Here is a 13,852-nt window from a genome sequence, read left to right as displayed (position 1 = left end):
CATAGCGTCAGCATTTCGCGGGAAATATTGTCAAAGACCATGTATTTCATTTTACTAATGAGGTTTTTCTTCTAATTGCGTCTACATTCGTAATGATGTTGAAAGTAGTCGGCTTATAGCGGCTCTTATTAACCCATTCACATTTTAATAAATGCTAGAACGAGAAGGAGAGCGGAGAGTGAGTTCGAGTTAATTTTGAAACGTCGTATAATTTGTCCGTTATCCTAATTACTTTGAAATTATTTCTTTCGTTGCTATGTACACATCGTACGTAGACGTGACTGTTTCACGTTCGGTTGTGGAAATTTTATTTGATTTTATAGTTGTGAAATTCTCATCCACTTGCGTGGATAAAACTCGAGCCTCGACCTCCCTCGACGGTCCATGTTTGTTGCTGCCACTAGACACACGCTGCGCTTAATCTCATATAGACATTGATACAATTAACGAGACTGAAGAACTCGGGTGAGTTTTTCGTTCTCAAGTTAGTAATTAAATTTCATTTTTTTTTTCTTTATAAACCGAGTAGAAATCTTGAAATTACTGTTGATCAGCAGACGTGTAGGCAATGAGGCAAAAAATCTTGATGGTACGTTTTTTTTCATTCTTTCATTTTCAAAAATGATTGACTATAAATAGCGCGTGGGGGTTCCTGACTATTCATTAGATACACGAGTTGTAGGAGCGCAAGCAGCGCTGCAGAAAATCCGTGGAAGCTCTCTTTCTCTCTCCTACTCTCTGTCCGTAGAGCTTGATTCCAATCGTTATTTATTCCAACCGTACACTTTTCTGCTCCGTTCGGCGATGCATATACAGTGAAACGGGCGGGCGGGCAAAACAAGAAAATTGCATTAGCACGACGAATAATCATGACTGCCTGACTGCCTTTCTATTAGCCATTCCGCCGCTGAGGTGACAGATGTTTTGACATTCAATTTGCCCCGTTGGCTCTTCTCCTATACTGTTATACGGGCACGCTTGTTTATTTTTCATCTTTTTTTTTCTCCTTTTTGTCTATAACCAGATTATTTGAAATAAAAGTTTGCATTAACTCCGTTTATTTTTTTCTCACTTAGTTGAGCAAAGTCCCGGGGCAGTATTTTCTCTCTGTGATTTTGACGCAAAGTTATATTAAAAATATTATAACTGGAAGACATTAATCGTCATTTGAGTTTTTTAAAGCAAAATTTTCAACTATATAACTTGAAACTTGAAAAAAGAGGAAAAAATTCTTGAAATCGAGTGTGATTTCAAACAGTACAAAGCAACGTGTTCACCTCAAAGAGAGTCATGAATCCTTCATTGGGAATTTAGGGAATTAAAACTTTTTCGTCATTAGCGAATTTTCGATACCAACTGCGCGAGCGCCGAATCCGATTATCTTATTTTCCGTCAAATCGATGGATCAGTTTAAATCTTTTTAAAACCTTTATACCTGCAACAACTTTGTAGTAGCTAAATAGTTTGGAACATAAATCGTTCGTGGAAAGGAATTGTAGTATGTTATAATATAAAGCATGCGGTTAATTTCGTTTTTAATTGATAGTTACGAATAATATTACAAATCTCTTTCACTTCTTTAAAGTTGAAATTATTAGAAAATTATATGGAAAATTCTTGATATTCATTGTTTGAATTGAAACCCGGTAGAAAAATTTTCTTGATATTGCGCAAAATATTCATGAAATGAAAAAATCTCTATCAACCGCTTTTAGCTGAAACAGATTACCAATAATTTAAGCATTATTTTTCCAATATAGAGTATCATCAAGTGACTCAAAGCATTATGCATCTTCCACGAAAAATATCTGCTGGTGGCTAAAACATGAATGAAATAAAACTAATACTCTCGCAAAACCGAAGTTTCTTATCGTTAACAAAGTTATAAAACTCAGGGTAAAGACAGGAGAATGACAAACTACTTATTTTTAGTGTGAAAGGATAGTCAAAAACTTTTTATCTGGGCGCGAATGAACGGGAAAATAATAAATGATTTCACGACACCGAACTTCAAGTTGATTCAATTTTTCCCCATCTACCGTTTTAAAAGCGGTGAAACTTTTGCTTTTACTTCAAAACCCGGGCATTTTTAATTTGATCATATAAATCCGGGAAAGTTGTACAATATAGTTGTATAATTGCGTCGGCCAATTTTTTCAAAAAAGGTTCGATCGAGCGAGTGCATGTGGCGCATTAAATCAAGGGCGTACATTTTTCTACGTTACACTGTGATGATATCACAAAGAAGTTTTTCTTTTACTACTTTACTGCTGATACCAAGGAAAAGTGAAAAATTTTTTTGCTTAATATTAAAACAAGTAATTCGCTTTTTCTCGATTTATCACAATCTCTTTTCACCGTAAAACTATCTTCTCCTAAACTTTTCGCATTTTCTATGCTCTTTCAACAAAGTAGTATTAGCAGTACTTGGAGGAAATAGGTAGCGGAGAGTGAGATGAAATTTTTCTGATTTAGGGCGTTATTTTTCTCTCTTTTTTCACGAAAGGTTCCCTCAGAGAAAAGTTGCAATTTTATAGATTTTCATATACTTACCTTTAGTCGCATACAATTTCTCCTTTATGAATCCTTCAAGAAAACTTTGCGATGAATTCGAAAATAACTTATACCCCGAATGTCATGGGACGAACCAGTAAATTTTAGACAAATATCTGTAACTAGTGTAAGTAACATTGCTTTGTGTCGTTATTTAGTTTTTGCGCTTGGATGTGTTCCACCGCTGACACTCAGATTTGAGATATTCCACTACTTTATTTGTGAAAAGAGAGATTGTAACACTCCACTTCTGAGTTACAGGTAAGAAAATATGTCCTTGTATACTTAATGTTGATTATAAAGGTAAGTCTTTCCAAATTTTGAATACTCACCTCAAACAAGATAGAAAAAGATCTTTTATATAATTATTATTGACGCATTAAATCATTATTGGAAGTCATATTCCTTGCTAATAGAGATTATAATCGAGGGTCTTCGAGTGTTTCACAAATTATGAAGGAGTGGAATATTACGTTTACCAAGCCCTCAAGATCAAGTAAGTATGAAACAAACTTAAAATTTCAATTTATAAAAATGAGTTCGTAAAGATCAGTATTATGTCACCATCATATTTAGTAAGTTTATTTGTTTTAAAGTGTTACGATAGTTTTAAGAGTATTCAGTATTTTATTAAATATAATTCTAAACTCTAATCATTTTTATTTAAGATGGTCTAATAACATATATTATGTTCAAGGGACACTTAGAAAAGTATGAAAATTTCTTATAATATCACCTTGAATAGCTTCTAAGATTTCCCAAAAACGCGTTCGATTTACTTTAGCGATCGAGCCCACGCGCAAAAAATGTGTATATATAATAAAGCCCAAACTACTGTAAAGGCCATGTACGAAAAATTACAGAACTTAAACAGTAAATAGCCTAAGGGCATATACGAGAGAGCGAATAATAAGAAAGAGAAATAATTGGAGAGATATATAGAACAGAGTAGGCGACTCGGAGGCTTGCGAACCGTGAACTATATAGGCGGAGGAAAATGATCGATAGGGGGTAGGTATACATCCGATGGTACGGCGAGTCGACGCTGCTGTCGGACTGGAGCCACTTGCAGCGATATCGCACTGCGCCTATCTGTCGTACGTACCGTACCTCGCTCGGAGCGCATTACTATAACCCAGCGTCGTCGTCGTCGTCGTCATCGTCGTAGCGGGTGGGAGCTTTTTCCAAGATGGCCGCGCGGCATCGCTATACGTGTGGTCGGCTTTAAAGCTCGAGCAGCGCCGCCGAGGATTTTACGTCGCTGCGCATAACAGGCAGCAGCAGCAGCAGCTTCGTCGTGCCATATATCTGCCTCCTCGTCTATAGCTGCTGCAAAACAGCAGTGCCGAGTCGTCCTATCTCCTGGGCTTTTCTCGACGACGACGATTACGACGCTGGACTATCCTCGACTCTGCACGCTTCTGCTCGCAATTGCTTTGGATTTTCGATTTAACAAAAAAGTGAATATTCGTTGGAGGGTCAAGCCTCTCCGTTTACCCATTCTGTATCAGCAGACAACAGTAAGTAAATCTGAATATTCTTTGCATTTTGGCCTATGGCAAAGCCTAGTAATTACTGCAGTTTCTTTTATAGTAACGGTCGAAAAAATTAACGGACGAGGGTGTATATGAGTAAAATACGTGTATGCGTATGCACGAGTGCGCGCGCGTATGTGCGTGTATGCGTATGAGTAGGTGTGACATTTTCGAGCGTATATATATCGTTAGGGTGCCGGCCGTCGCCTTTATGTTTCACGATCGATATTTTTTATGAGACTGTACGTGCCCACCTTTAGTCTAGCGATTTTGGATGAATGAAAAAATTCATTTTGACTTCGTTGGGATCGTGTATTTCGATGCACGTTTATTGTAATTTATTTTGCGATTCCCGAGTTTTCGCTTGGGAGCCAGCTTTTGCTGTGTTGCAGGTGGAGTATAACGGCTCGCTTGTTGCAGATATACTCTGCACCTGTCAACAAGTCGTGTAATCATAGTTATATACTTCTCGGTGTGCTGTTTGTTCGCGACAGCTTAGTAATTTGTTACAAAATTTCAATAACCGATTTTGTTTACTACCCCCACGCAGTACATTCACTTTACTTTTATACTTTCAGACTGGTCCATTAACTCTGTAAATACGTGTCAGAAGGTATTCTGCATTATATATACATAGACATATATTGGGTGTATGTGTGGGTGCATAGTTGCTCGCTCGAGCCTCGCGTTGTTCATATTCGCAATAATGAATAGCTTTAAATTAAGCAAGATGGATCAAGCTCGAACAAGTGCAGTTCACAGCTTTAGTTGCTCGAGCGCGAAAGAGAATTACGCTGTACAGTGACTCAAGTGTTCAAGGACCAATTGGATAGCAAATGCATCGCGATGATTCGCTTCGAGTCTTTGTTTTCTCTATAACACGAACGCGCTAAAAAGCCTTTATAGGTAATCGATGTGAGTATGTTGTCAACTTCTTATGCTCGTTTTGTTTACATACACACATATACACTCGTGGACGCCGCTTCCGCTGATGCCGCTACTGCTGCTGGTGCAGCTCGAGAAAAGTATCAAAGTTAAAGCTTGAGTGTAGCCTCGGGCTCTCGTGGAGAAAAAAATGATAAATAAATCATTGCATGATGTGAGATACAATAAGTGCAACGACGTGTCTTGTATAAAAATAAAAGAAAAGTAATATAAATGCAAACCAAGAATTTGTTACGACGACTCCACTTTTTCTTTGTAAGACGTCATCGAATATTTTCATAAATATAATAAAATACGATAGCACGTGTCGAGCATAAGATCGTCGAAATATGATGCGCGAGATTGTTAATTTCCAACAAATATATTTCATTTTATATGAGCGGCGTAAGAAGTAAGACGACGACGACGACGACGACGACGACGACGAGTATCTATACGAAAAAAGCCGAGGAATATTATCGATATAATCCTCTTTGACTAGATGCCTCACTATTCATCTCTGAAACGGTGAGACAGAGATAGAGAGCGGATCTTCACACTCGACCTGTCCCACAAGGATTTTTTCCAGAACATTTTTTCAGGCGTATGACCTACTGCATATGCGAATCATTGCTCTATTACATGCTCATGTAATGTCCCGCATACCTTTTTCATTTATACGTGTGGGCGCCCTCGCGAAAGCTTTTACTACTTCAACTCAAGCATTCCACGGCTTGATTATTATTTTAACGATTATACATTGGGGATAAAGCTTCTGTTTTTCAGTTGAATGATCCAGGGGCGAGCGTGCAATAGCTGTACTTTGAAGGCACGTCTATTGTTTCGAATCAAAATAGCGAGCCCACGGCATATCTTGGCCAATCACTGGCCGCGCGACCTTTCCCCCCCCCCCCCCCCCNCCCCCTCGTGCAATGCTCTGCAAAATTTGTAATATAATGCTAATGATCTATATTGGCTAATTGGATTTATTTTCTCAAATTTTTCACTACTGAAATTAAAGTCTCTGGCGTCATTCGTCATTATTTCAGAGTGCATAATTGCACTCTGTGTGTTAATATTTTTTCGCTGTTTTTTGATCTCCTTGTTTTACTCGCTCAATGAAAAAAATAAAGTAAATTTAGAAATGTAATAAACTAAGAATTTTAAATATTACTGTTGACTTAAAAAAGTCAATATACAGCTCACAGCAGCTAGATCAATTTGATATAGCTCTGCCAAGTTGACACGTGCGAAATTATTCTTCATACAAAGTAGAGCTGTTACTCTTTGCGTATACACGTTCACGTGCTACATTGAAATGTGCAATATCACTTGAAACCACGTATTAATCCTGAAATAGTTCGGTATCTCTCGTAAATCGAAAGCTGTAAAAAAGTAAATGCATAGAACCCGGTAAAGAGAAATCAATCGATAAAATTGATTGACATACGTGTCGCATTATATTAACATTTACATCAATAATAATAATCCTACTTTGAATGCAGATCGTAATAAAATATAAGCTCTAAATTTAAATTGCAAAAAAAAAAATGAAAAGTAGGTGCGAAAAAAACTGGGACGGCGCGATACCAGGACGTTTACGAAAGACTACCGATACGGATCCAAGCGTCAATAGCTGATTCCGCCTGATATACATGTATATCTTACAAAGGGGCCAATGCGCGAGTCCACTATTAAACGTCGAAAGACCGGGGCTGTGAGCGCCAAGCATCGCGTAGCTGAGCTGAGAAAATTAAAACGTTGCATGTGTATATAATTTTCAGCCTTTGTTCTGCAGTCCTTTAGCAAGAAACTTTATATTTTGCTTTCTTCGTGACATCGAACATAATGAACACGGCGTTACATGAAAAGCTCACCCCAAAGACGGTGGCCATGCGTCTTTCTCGGTAACTTTTTGCTCTCCCTAAGCTTGGCGATACTGGCACATGTGAGCCCTACACGCTGTCAACTTCAAAAAAGTTGTTTGTGCAATAATTAGCGTCCGTATACGTATACATACGCGAGCATCATCGTTTGTACATGTATAATATGTACGCGAAAAGCTTAGGTACGGATTTTCCCTGAAATTTATACCCGAGAAAGTTACACTTCAACATTGGTAATTTGGCCAAGGTCTTTAGACACGAATATATGACATAGTGACGAGAGTTTTTTTAAAAATTCATCGCATACGCATCTCTACCGCAGCGAGGAGCACTTCAAAGAGTGTGCATAATTATAATCTTTTAATTGCGTCGATTCGACTTAATTTATAAGCTCCTCGTGTGTCCTCGACGATTTTGATTCTCATTTGAAACTTGTTGAAAACTTGTTTCTCTCGTCGTCATGTTTGCGAGCATTGTTACAAACATATAGTTGAACAATCGGAATTGTTTCGACTCAAATCATAAGTAAGCAAGCCATTCTTTACATGTATTGCAGCACGTCCATGCAACTTGACCCGTTTTCTTTCGAGGCAGCCGTTTTGCCCAAGAAAAGCACTCCCTCTTTTTTTGTGTGAATTCAACTCCTTCATTATTAGGACAAAGCAAAAAATAAAGGAGAGCATCCTCCGAATTCGAGGTGGCTCCCCTCTCGCTCTGATCATAGAATTTTTGCAAAAAAAAAAAAAAATTGAAACGCACTTTCGGAAAATGGCATATCGGGGTCTGGCTCAGCTTTACTACGCGGAGAAAATGATTACATATAATAAAAGTAAATGCATGTACATAGATATAGTTGCGATGCGTACCAGAAGAGGCGAAAAAATAGGTCAGAGTTTAGTAACTCGATGAAACGTATAAGATACAAGGTTGTTGTGCCTGCCCAGCGCAGCCAGTTCTACGTAGAACATGTAGTTTATACCTTTTATCAAGTCTTCCCTAACAAGTTTTGATGAGATACTTTGCTTGCACTTTCAAGCTCTGTGCGTCGAGTGTAAACGTTTTTCTCTCTTCATCTCTCTCTCTCTCTCCCTATCTATCTTTTTCTCCATGTGCTCGAGCGTATAGTTAACACGCACGGTTCATTACAATAGTATAAGCTTTGTTTGTCGTTATATCTCAAACTTGGTTTCGGCAATATAGTTACTCATGTTATGAAAGAACATTTTGATTATTCTCATAATTGCGACAATGACATTGACGATCGTGTCAGAAAAAGAAGGATAAGAAAAATGTTGTCGGATCTCGAGAGCTCGCATCTATGGAGACAGGCAGATAATTTATTTTGACGCGCTAGTGACACGATTATAATACTCCGGTAGCATATCTGAAAGTCGGCCACTGGGTCGATGTACAAAGCAGCGGTGGCAGCAGCAGCAGCCGCCGCCAGCCCCGACGAGATTCTGGTTTGATAATATATATCCTAGCGGAAACCTATCTCTGGTCGTTTCCACGACGACGCGACAATGTATTTAGGATACAGATATACATTTCGTACAGAAAAATTTGCACGTACGAGTGTATAAAGCTTCAGAGGGGATTTCGAGCAGATATATATGTATAGTCGTGCACGACAGTACATTGTTGAGAGATGTGTGCAGGACTCGACTATGCGAATAAGAGTGAATGCGCGAAGAGGCTCTCGTAAACAAGAGCGTGATTATAATAGCGGCTCTTCCGTACGTATCCCTTCAGTTCGTCGTATGTTTTGTTGCACCAGTCTAAGCTGCATGAATGCAATTTTGCAAAGAATACTTGTAGGGTAAAAAAATATCAGCATTGTTCGCGATAAGAATGTGTACACGCGTAACCAATTTTCTGTCGAAACCAGCATGTATATCAGTCATAGTATTCAATAGCACAAGAATTTCATTCAGATGAACATTATGGCCTTTTATTAACCTTTTACGATTGATTTTTTTAAATAAATTTCGAAGAATTCTAATCAAATATTTTATCATGTTTAAACGAGCTTTTAAAGCTGAGTGCGCCGCATGATTTAACAATTTGTGCTATTGTTTCTACTAACTTTTGATCCGATTATTCGAGTTAGATTTCTGCTTTAAAAAATTCATATCGAATGTTTATCGGTTAATTAGTCGCTGAAACTTTGTGAAAGTTTATAGCGAGCTTGCAAAAGTTTTAATTTCAAAGCTTTTTGTTTGCCAACAAGGAATTTTTGATTTTACTTTTGATGATAAATTGGGGATCTATTTCGTTATGCATCAATTTCTCTTTGTAAGCACAAGCGAGATATATTGTGGAGAAAAGATACGTTTGTAAATGTTCTTTTACCAATAATATAATACGTAATGAGCTGAATGATCAGTACATTATTTCACAATCTAATTATTTTCATCCGATTGAACAACTGAACATTATTACGTGACAAAAGGTTTTTTCGTGACAAAAGGTTTACTCGTCACAAAAATCATCAGACTCGCTTAAGATCTTTTTTTCTTTTGCGCAGAATCAATTTCCACTCGCATAAAGTATGGCACCGTTCAAGATTCGTTTCTCGAAAATGGGCAAGTCGCGCAGCGGCGACAGCGGCTGCAGCGCCGGTGGCAGCCACAGCAACAGCATCGAGGTCGAGGAGTGCTGCGCGCCGGCCGAGCAGACGCCGCCCCGGCACCATCGTCATCTGCTGGGTAGCTCGGAGAGCGTCGAGAGCGGCAGCGGCGATCTCATGGCTCTGCCGACGCCGCCTCAGTCCCAGACGCAGCACGACGGTAATAATTACGCGAGCTTGCAGGACTCGACGATGCCCGCCTCGTCACCGCCACCCTCCTACGAACGGGTACTGGAGGAAGTACGTGAGCTCAGGGTTCGTTTGCTCGCCTCATTTTTCCATTAATCGTACATTCGTTATATTTACCTTTGTCACACGGCATCGACCTCGTTCGACTTCACACATTTTACACAACGTTTGGAGTTAGCGATTTAAATGGCCATATAACCGATTACGTGTCGCTTTGTTTTATACGCAGACGAGACTCCAGAGATCTTTAGCCGAGGAAGAAGACGCAATCGAGGAAAGCAGCAACGGCGAGGTTGAGGCACCGCCTCCGGAGACCAAGAAAAAACACAAGAAAAAGCCGCCCAAGCCACAGAAGAGTCAAGAAATCGTGTACAAGTCGAGCAAGGAATTTTATCGTGCCATGGCCAAGCAGTGGGGCATCACTTGCAAAATGAGCGACAACTGTAGGTGCCTCGATTGTCAGGTAAATAAATTTCATCGTACTCGTAATGAAAAATAAAAGAAGAATTATGTTTTCATCTCGAACTTTTTTTTAGTCGCGATACTTCGACTGCGGCTATCAGGAAAAGTACTGCGGTACCGGCGAGTACGGCGAGACCAAGTATCACGAGCAATCGGACGGTGGCCTCAGCGCGAGCACACCCATGTTCGTATCAGAAATGATGCACGGCTCGGCTTGTCTACTACTCTAAATCTGCACATACTTGCTCCACAATCTATATTATAAATATATAAATATATCTATCCATATGATACAATATACATATGACTCGCGGGCCGATGTATATATGCTACAGATCGAGTGTAGCAACCATACTAGCATGTGTCGATGTATGTGCGTACGCATGTGTTTGTTTATAACCACTTCTAGAAAACGAGCGCACATGACCTCTGGTTATTATTACGATACACACGTCAACATGCATGTATACCCGAACTAGCAGCAGTAACACCTTCGTCCCGAAGAACTGAATCGGAAAGTGATAGAGAGTAAGTAAGAGAGAGAGAGAGAGAGAGAGAGAGAGAGAGAAAGAGAGCCTGTGTGCAAACAAAAGAGGCCTTATATGCATGCGACATAGATGGCTATAAACATTGCGCCATCTGTTTAAGCTCCTTGTTGCTTTTCGTACAATTATATCTCCTTGTATACCTGTATGAACAATCTACAATGTATGTGTACTTTGTCCACGCGAGACTAAAGCTGTATGTAAATTTGTGTACTGTACGCGTATACAAGGTGCACCCACTAGCTGCGCTAGACGCACGTTTCATCCTCTCTTTCCCGTCCCCTTTCCCGCTATCGAGGTGAGGTTTGTTGTTTTTATCAAGTTGTAGAGTCATCGCAAGCTCGGAAATATACGACATACACACAACTCAAGTATTTAACATGTACACATGCAGTGCATACTCGAAAGCTCTTGAGGCTTGCAGAACTTGCAAATTCAACAATCTTGAATTTTGTTACAGTTAAGTATTTAACTGCAGTTTCCGTAATTGGATTGTTGAAAAATTCGTTACGCTTCTACATCTCGCTCATAAGTCTAGATATAATAGCGATTCATTTTTACTGCTTCTAAATGAGACGCGATTGGCGCGAACTCAGGGTGAACTTGAAATGAACTGTCTATGAAAAAATTATTGTTCGCAATATTGGTGTTATTCAAAAAACCGATCAAAAATGTTTTTATTTTTATAAAATCATTTGGATACCCTTTTGTAAATTCGATTGGATTATAATTATCCAATATTAACGATTGTATGTTTTTCCTCTTGTTGAATTGTGTATAAATTTACGGAGCTGAAAAAATTTATTGAACATAACACTAATATTTGAATAATTATGGTTGCTTGCATATTTTAAGAAAATTATTATTCTTCTTAAGTATGTGCAGTTGTCACATTTCTATTGGGTTATTTGGTAAAAATTTAAATACTATGAAGTCACTTGAAAGTAATGCAAGATGAATATATTTTGAATGAAGGAAGAAAAAAAAATACATTTAAACTATTTGATATTTCAATCTTCAGTGAAAGTACAGATGAAACCTTTAATAAACTTCTCTTTAAACTTTGAAAAATAACAAGAAGAGGTTGAATCATAATTGAACGACTTTTTTTTATCCAAACAGTTTTAGTAGTAAGAAATAATATATAAGATTCTTAAGTGATGCTGACGCAAGCACAGACAGATTACTCGTTTTGTTGTCAATCAAACTACAACCCATACAATTGGATTATAAATTATGACCTGATTTTGACTTAACAACTGGAACCAAATCTAACTAGAAATTCATGCGCCGTTCAATTATACAAGTGAATATTTCATATTTTATTAGCAATATGAATAAATATTAATAAAAATAATTGTTAGAAAAATAATCTTGAGAATAATCAATCGAGTCTCGAGTATAAAAACATAATTGAGTAAAAAATTACTTCACCATTTTTCAACTAGACTATAAATTAATTCTACCTAACGGCAATGAATTATAATTAAAACAAAAATTTGCCCGTGGTCAATGGGTTAAGTACGTATTACTAAATTAAACGACCACTACAACTATTAAACATGAAACAACTGGTCAATATATTCAATCAAAATTGGTCCATTGTATACCCGAATAAAATCACTAATGCAAAGCCTGAAGCTGTATGCCGCTAATACTTATTGAAAACGAAGAAACATTGTTATGAAAGCCTCACTAGTATTCATAACGTTTAGCGCTAAGAAAATTAGTATTTCGAGAAATGAGAAAATTTCATGACGCTGTCGTGTCCATGATTATTGAAACTTATTTCTCGGAGTACACATGTATCAATGTTTAGACTTTTCCTAAACACGCCAACGCAATTGACTGTTTAGTACATAAGAATTACAGGATAAACCAAACCCACTCTTACCCATTTTCACTAAAAATCATTTAAATGTTCGTAAAATGGAAAAAAAACATGCCCAGTGAAATTAAAATGAGCACAACAAACTTGTCAGATATAGCGAGTGGCTGCTCGTAAATATTTTTGAACTCTTAAAATCATATTTTGCAATGGATAATGTTTCAAATTATGAAACAAGTGTAAAGAATTTTTGCTCAACTTTGTAACTTTAATGATAGGATGAGAATTAAAAAAAGAAAAACATAAACGCACAGCGAAAGAACGCATATAATCAATAACGATGATTAAGGTATTGATGAAAAATAGACATTAGAATAAATTGTAAGTTGATTCGTACTAATATATGTGCAGTTAATTGAATAGAAATTGTACAACTATCAAATGTTTCTGTATTCGTAACTAAGTTTGTCGAGCTTGTATTTCAGCAAATTTTGAGTCGATGTTTGACGAAACAAACGATAATTCATTTAATTACAATGTTCAACCAGCAATAGCTCAAAGAGAAAAATAGCGTGGCCTAAATATGCTATGTCAGTTCATAATAGTGAAATATTTTATTTACTAAAATATTAAGATCTGTACCAGGCTCGTGAGCACTTATACTTTTCAGGAAGTTTATTCGCGTGTTTTTGTAACTCCGGAAGTTTTAACTGTTAATTTTAAATAAAACTTAATTTCAAAAAATACTTTTATAATTTATTTTTGACTTATAAAGTATTGTTTTATGCCTTTTTTTTAATCTCAACAAATTAAAATAAGTTGGCAAAAAAAATCATTATTCCTTACTACTACTGTGTCGGTTAGGAAGAAATTGTTTCTCTTCGTTGATAAAAATGTACTTACCCAAAAACTATTATATACACATTTCTCGTCAATTCTTGCTCGTAATTTTTCGATCTTCATTTTTAGAGCTTGAATGAAGTACATGAAGTACTGTGATCAAATCACAGTCGCAAGCTTTACGATTAATCGATGAAAATGAAGTTTGTTTCAAATATCGTCATTCACAATGCATTAGACCTACTGGAAGGAAAAAACATATTAATCTGTTTAGCGCTTTGAGCCTTGGGAGCGAAATACAACCCGTAAGTACAGTGTAACCCGACTCGTGCCTCTCTGTTTCATTTTGTGACATCCTACATATAGCTATCTACGTCTCTTTTTTGAATAAGGCGCCAACGCATCGAAAGTCCTAATCAAAACAGCTAAGCCTGCGCCGGTACCGTTGTTTTACCATTCTT

General features: G+C 37.5%; 2 protein-coding genes across 3 annotated transcripts in view; one reads left to right on the top strand and one right to left on the bottom strand.

Moving 5' to 3' along the window:
- LOC106660148 (rap-GAP domain-containing protein DDB_G0281809-like) overlaps positions 1-2,573 on the bottom strand; it is a 51,288-nt gene extending 48,715 nt beyond the window's left edge. The window contains exon 1 of the mRNA XM_023460392.1: positions 2,554-2,573. The gene's annotated coding sequence lies outside the window, so the exon portion shown is untranslated. The remainder of the gene's footprint in view (positions 1-2,553) is intronic.
- A 1,198-nt stretch (positions 2,574-3,771) lies between these two features.
- Positions 3,772-13,257, top strand: LOC106660082. 2 transcript variants are annotated; one of them, XM_014382918.2, is made up of 4 exons: positions 3,772-4,073; positions 9,426-9,782; positions 9,946-10,179; positions 10,253-13,257. In XM_014382918.2, the coding sequence occupies exons 2-4, from the start codon at positions 9,450-9,452 to the stop codon at positions 10,406-10,408; spliced, it is 723 nt and encodes a 240-aa protein (XP_014238404.1). In that variant the 5' UTR covers positions 3,772-4,073; positions 9,426-9,449; the 3' UTR covers positions 10,409-13,257. The 2 variants fall into 2 exon arrangements, with proteins under 2 accessions (XP_014238404.1, XP_014238405.1); XM_014382919.2 differs by having other exon boundaries at positions 3,778-4,073; positions 9,426-9,767.
- Positions 13,258-13,852: the final 595 nt, after the last annotated feature.

This window comes from Trichogramma pretiosum, unplaced genomic scaffold (genome assembly GCF_000599845.2).
Source record: "Trichogramma pretiosum strain Unisexual culture from Peru unplaced genomic scaffold, Tpre_2.0 scaffold29, whole genome shotgun sequence".
Taxonomy (NCBI): domain Eukaryota; kingdom Metazoa; phylum Arthropoda; class Insecta; order Hymenoptera; family Trichogrammatidae; genus Trichogramma; species Trichogramma pretiosum.
This window is presented reverse-complemented; position numbering and strand designations above follow the sequence as displayed.

Coding starts and splice junctions, on each gene's coding strand:
- LOC106660082 (XM_014382918.2), top strand. CDS start 9,450: ATGGCACCGTTCAAGATTCGTTTCTCGAAAATGGGCAAGTCGCGCAGC. Junction 9,783..9,945: donor AGGAAGTACGTGAGCTCAGG/GTTCGTTTGCTC, acceptor TTTTATACGCAG/ACGAGACTCCAGAGATCTTT. Junction 10,180..10,252: donor GTAGGTGCCTCGATTGTCAG/GTAAATAAATTT, acceptor ACTTTTTTTTAG/TCGCGATACTTCGACTGCGG.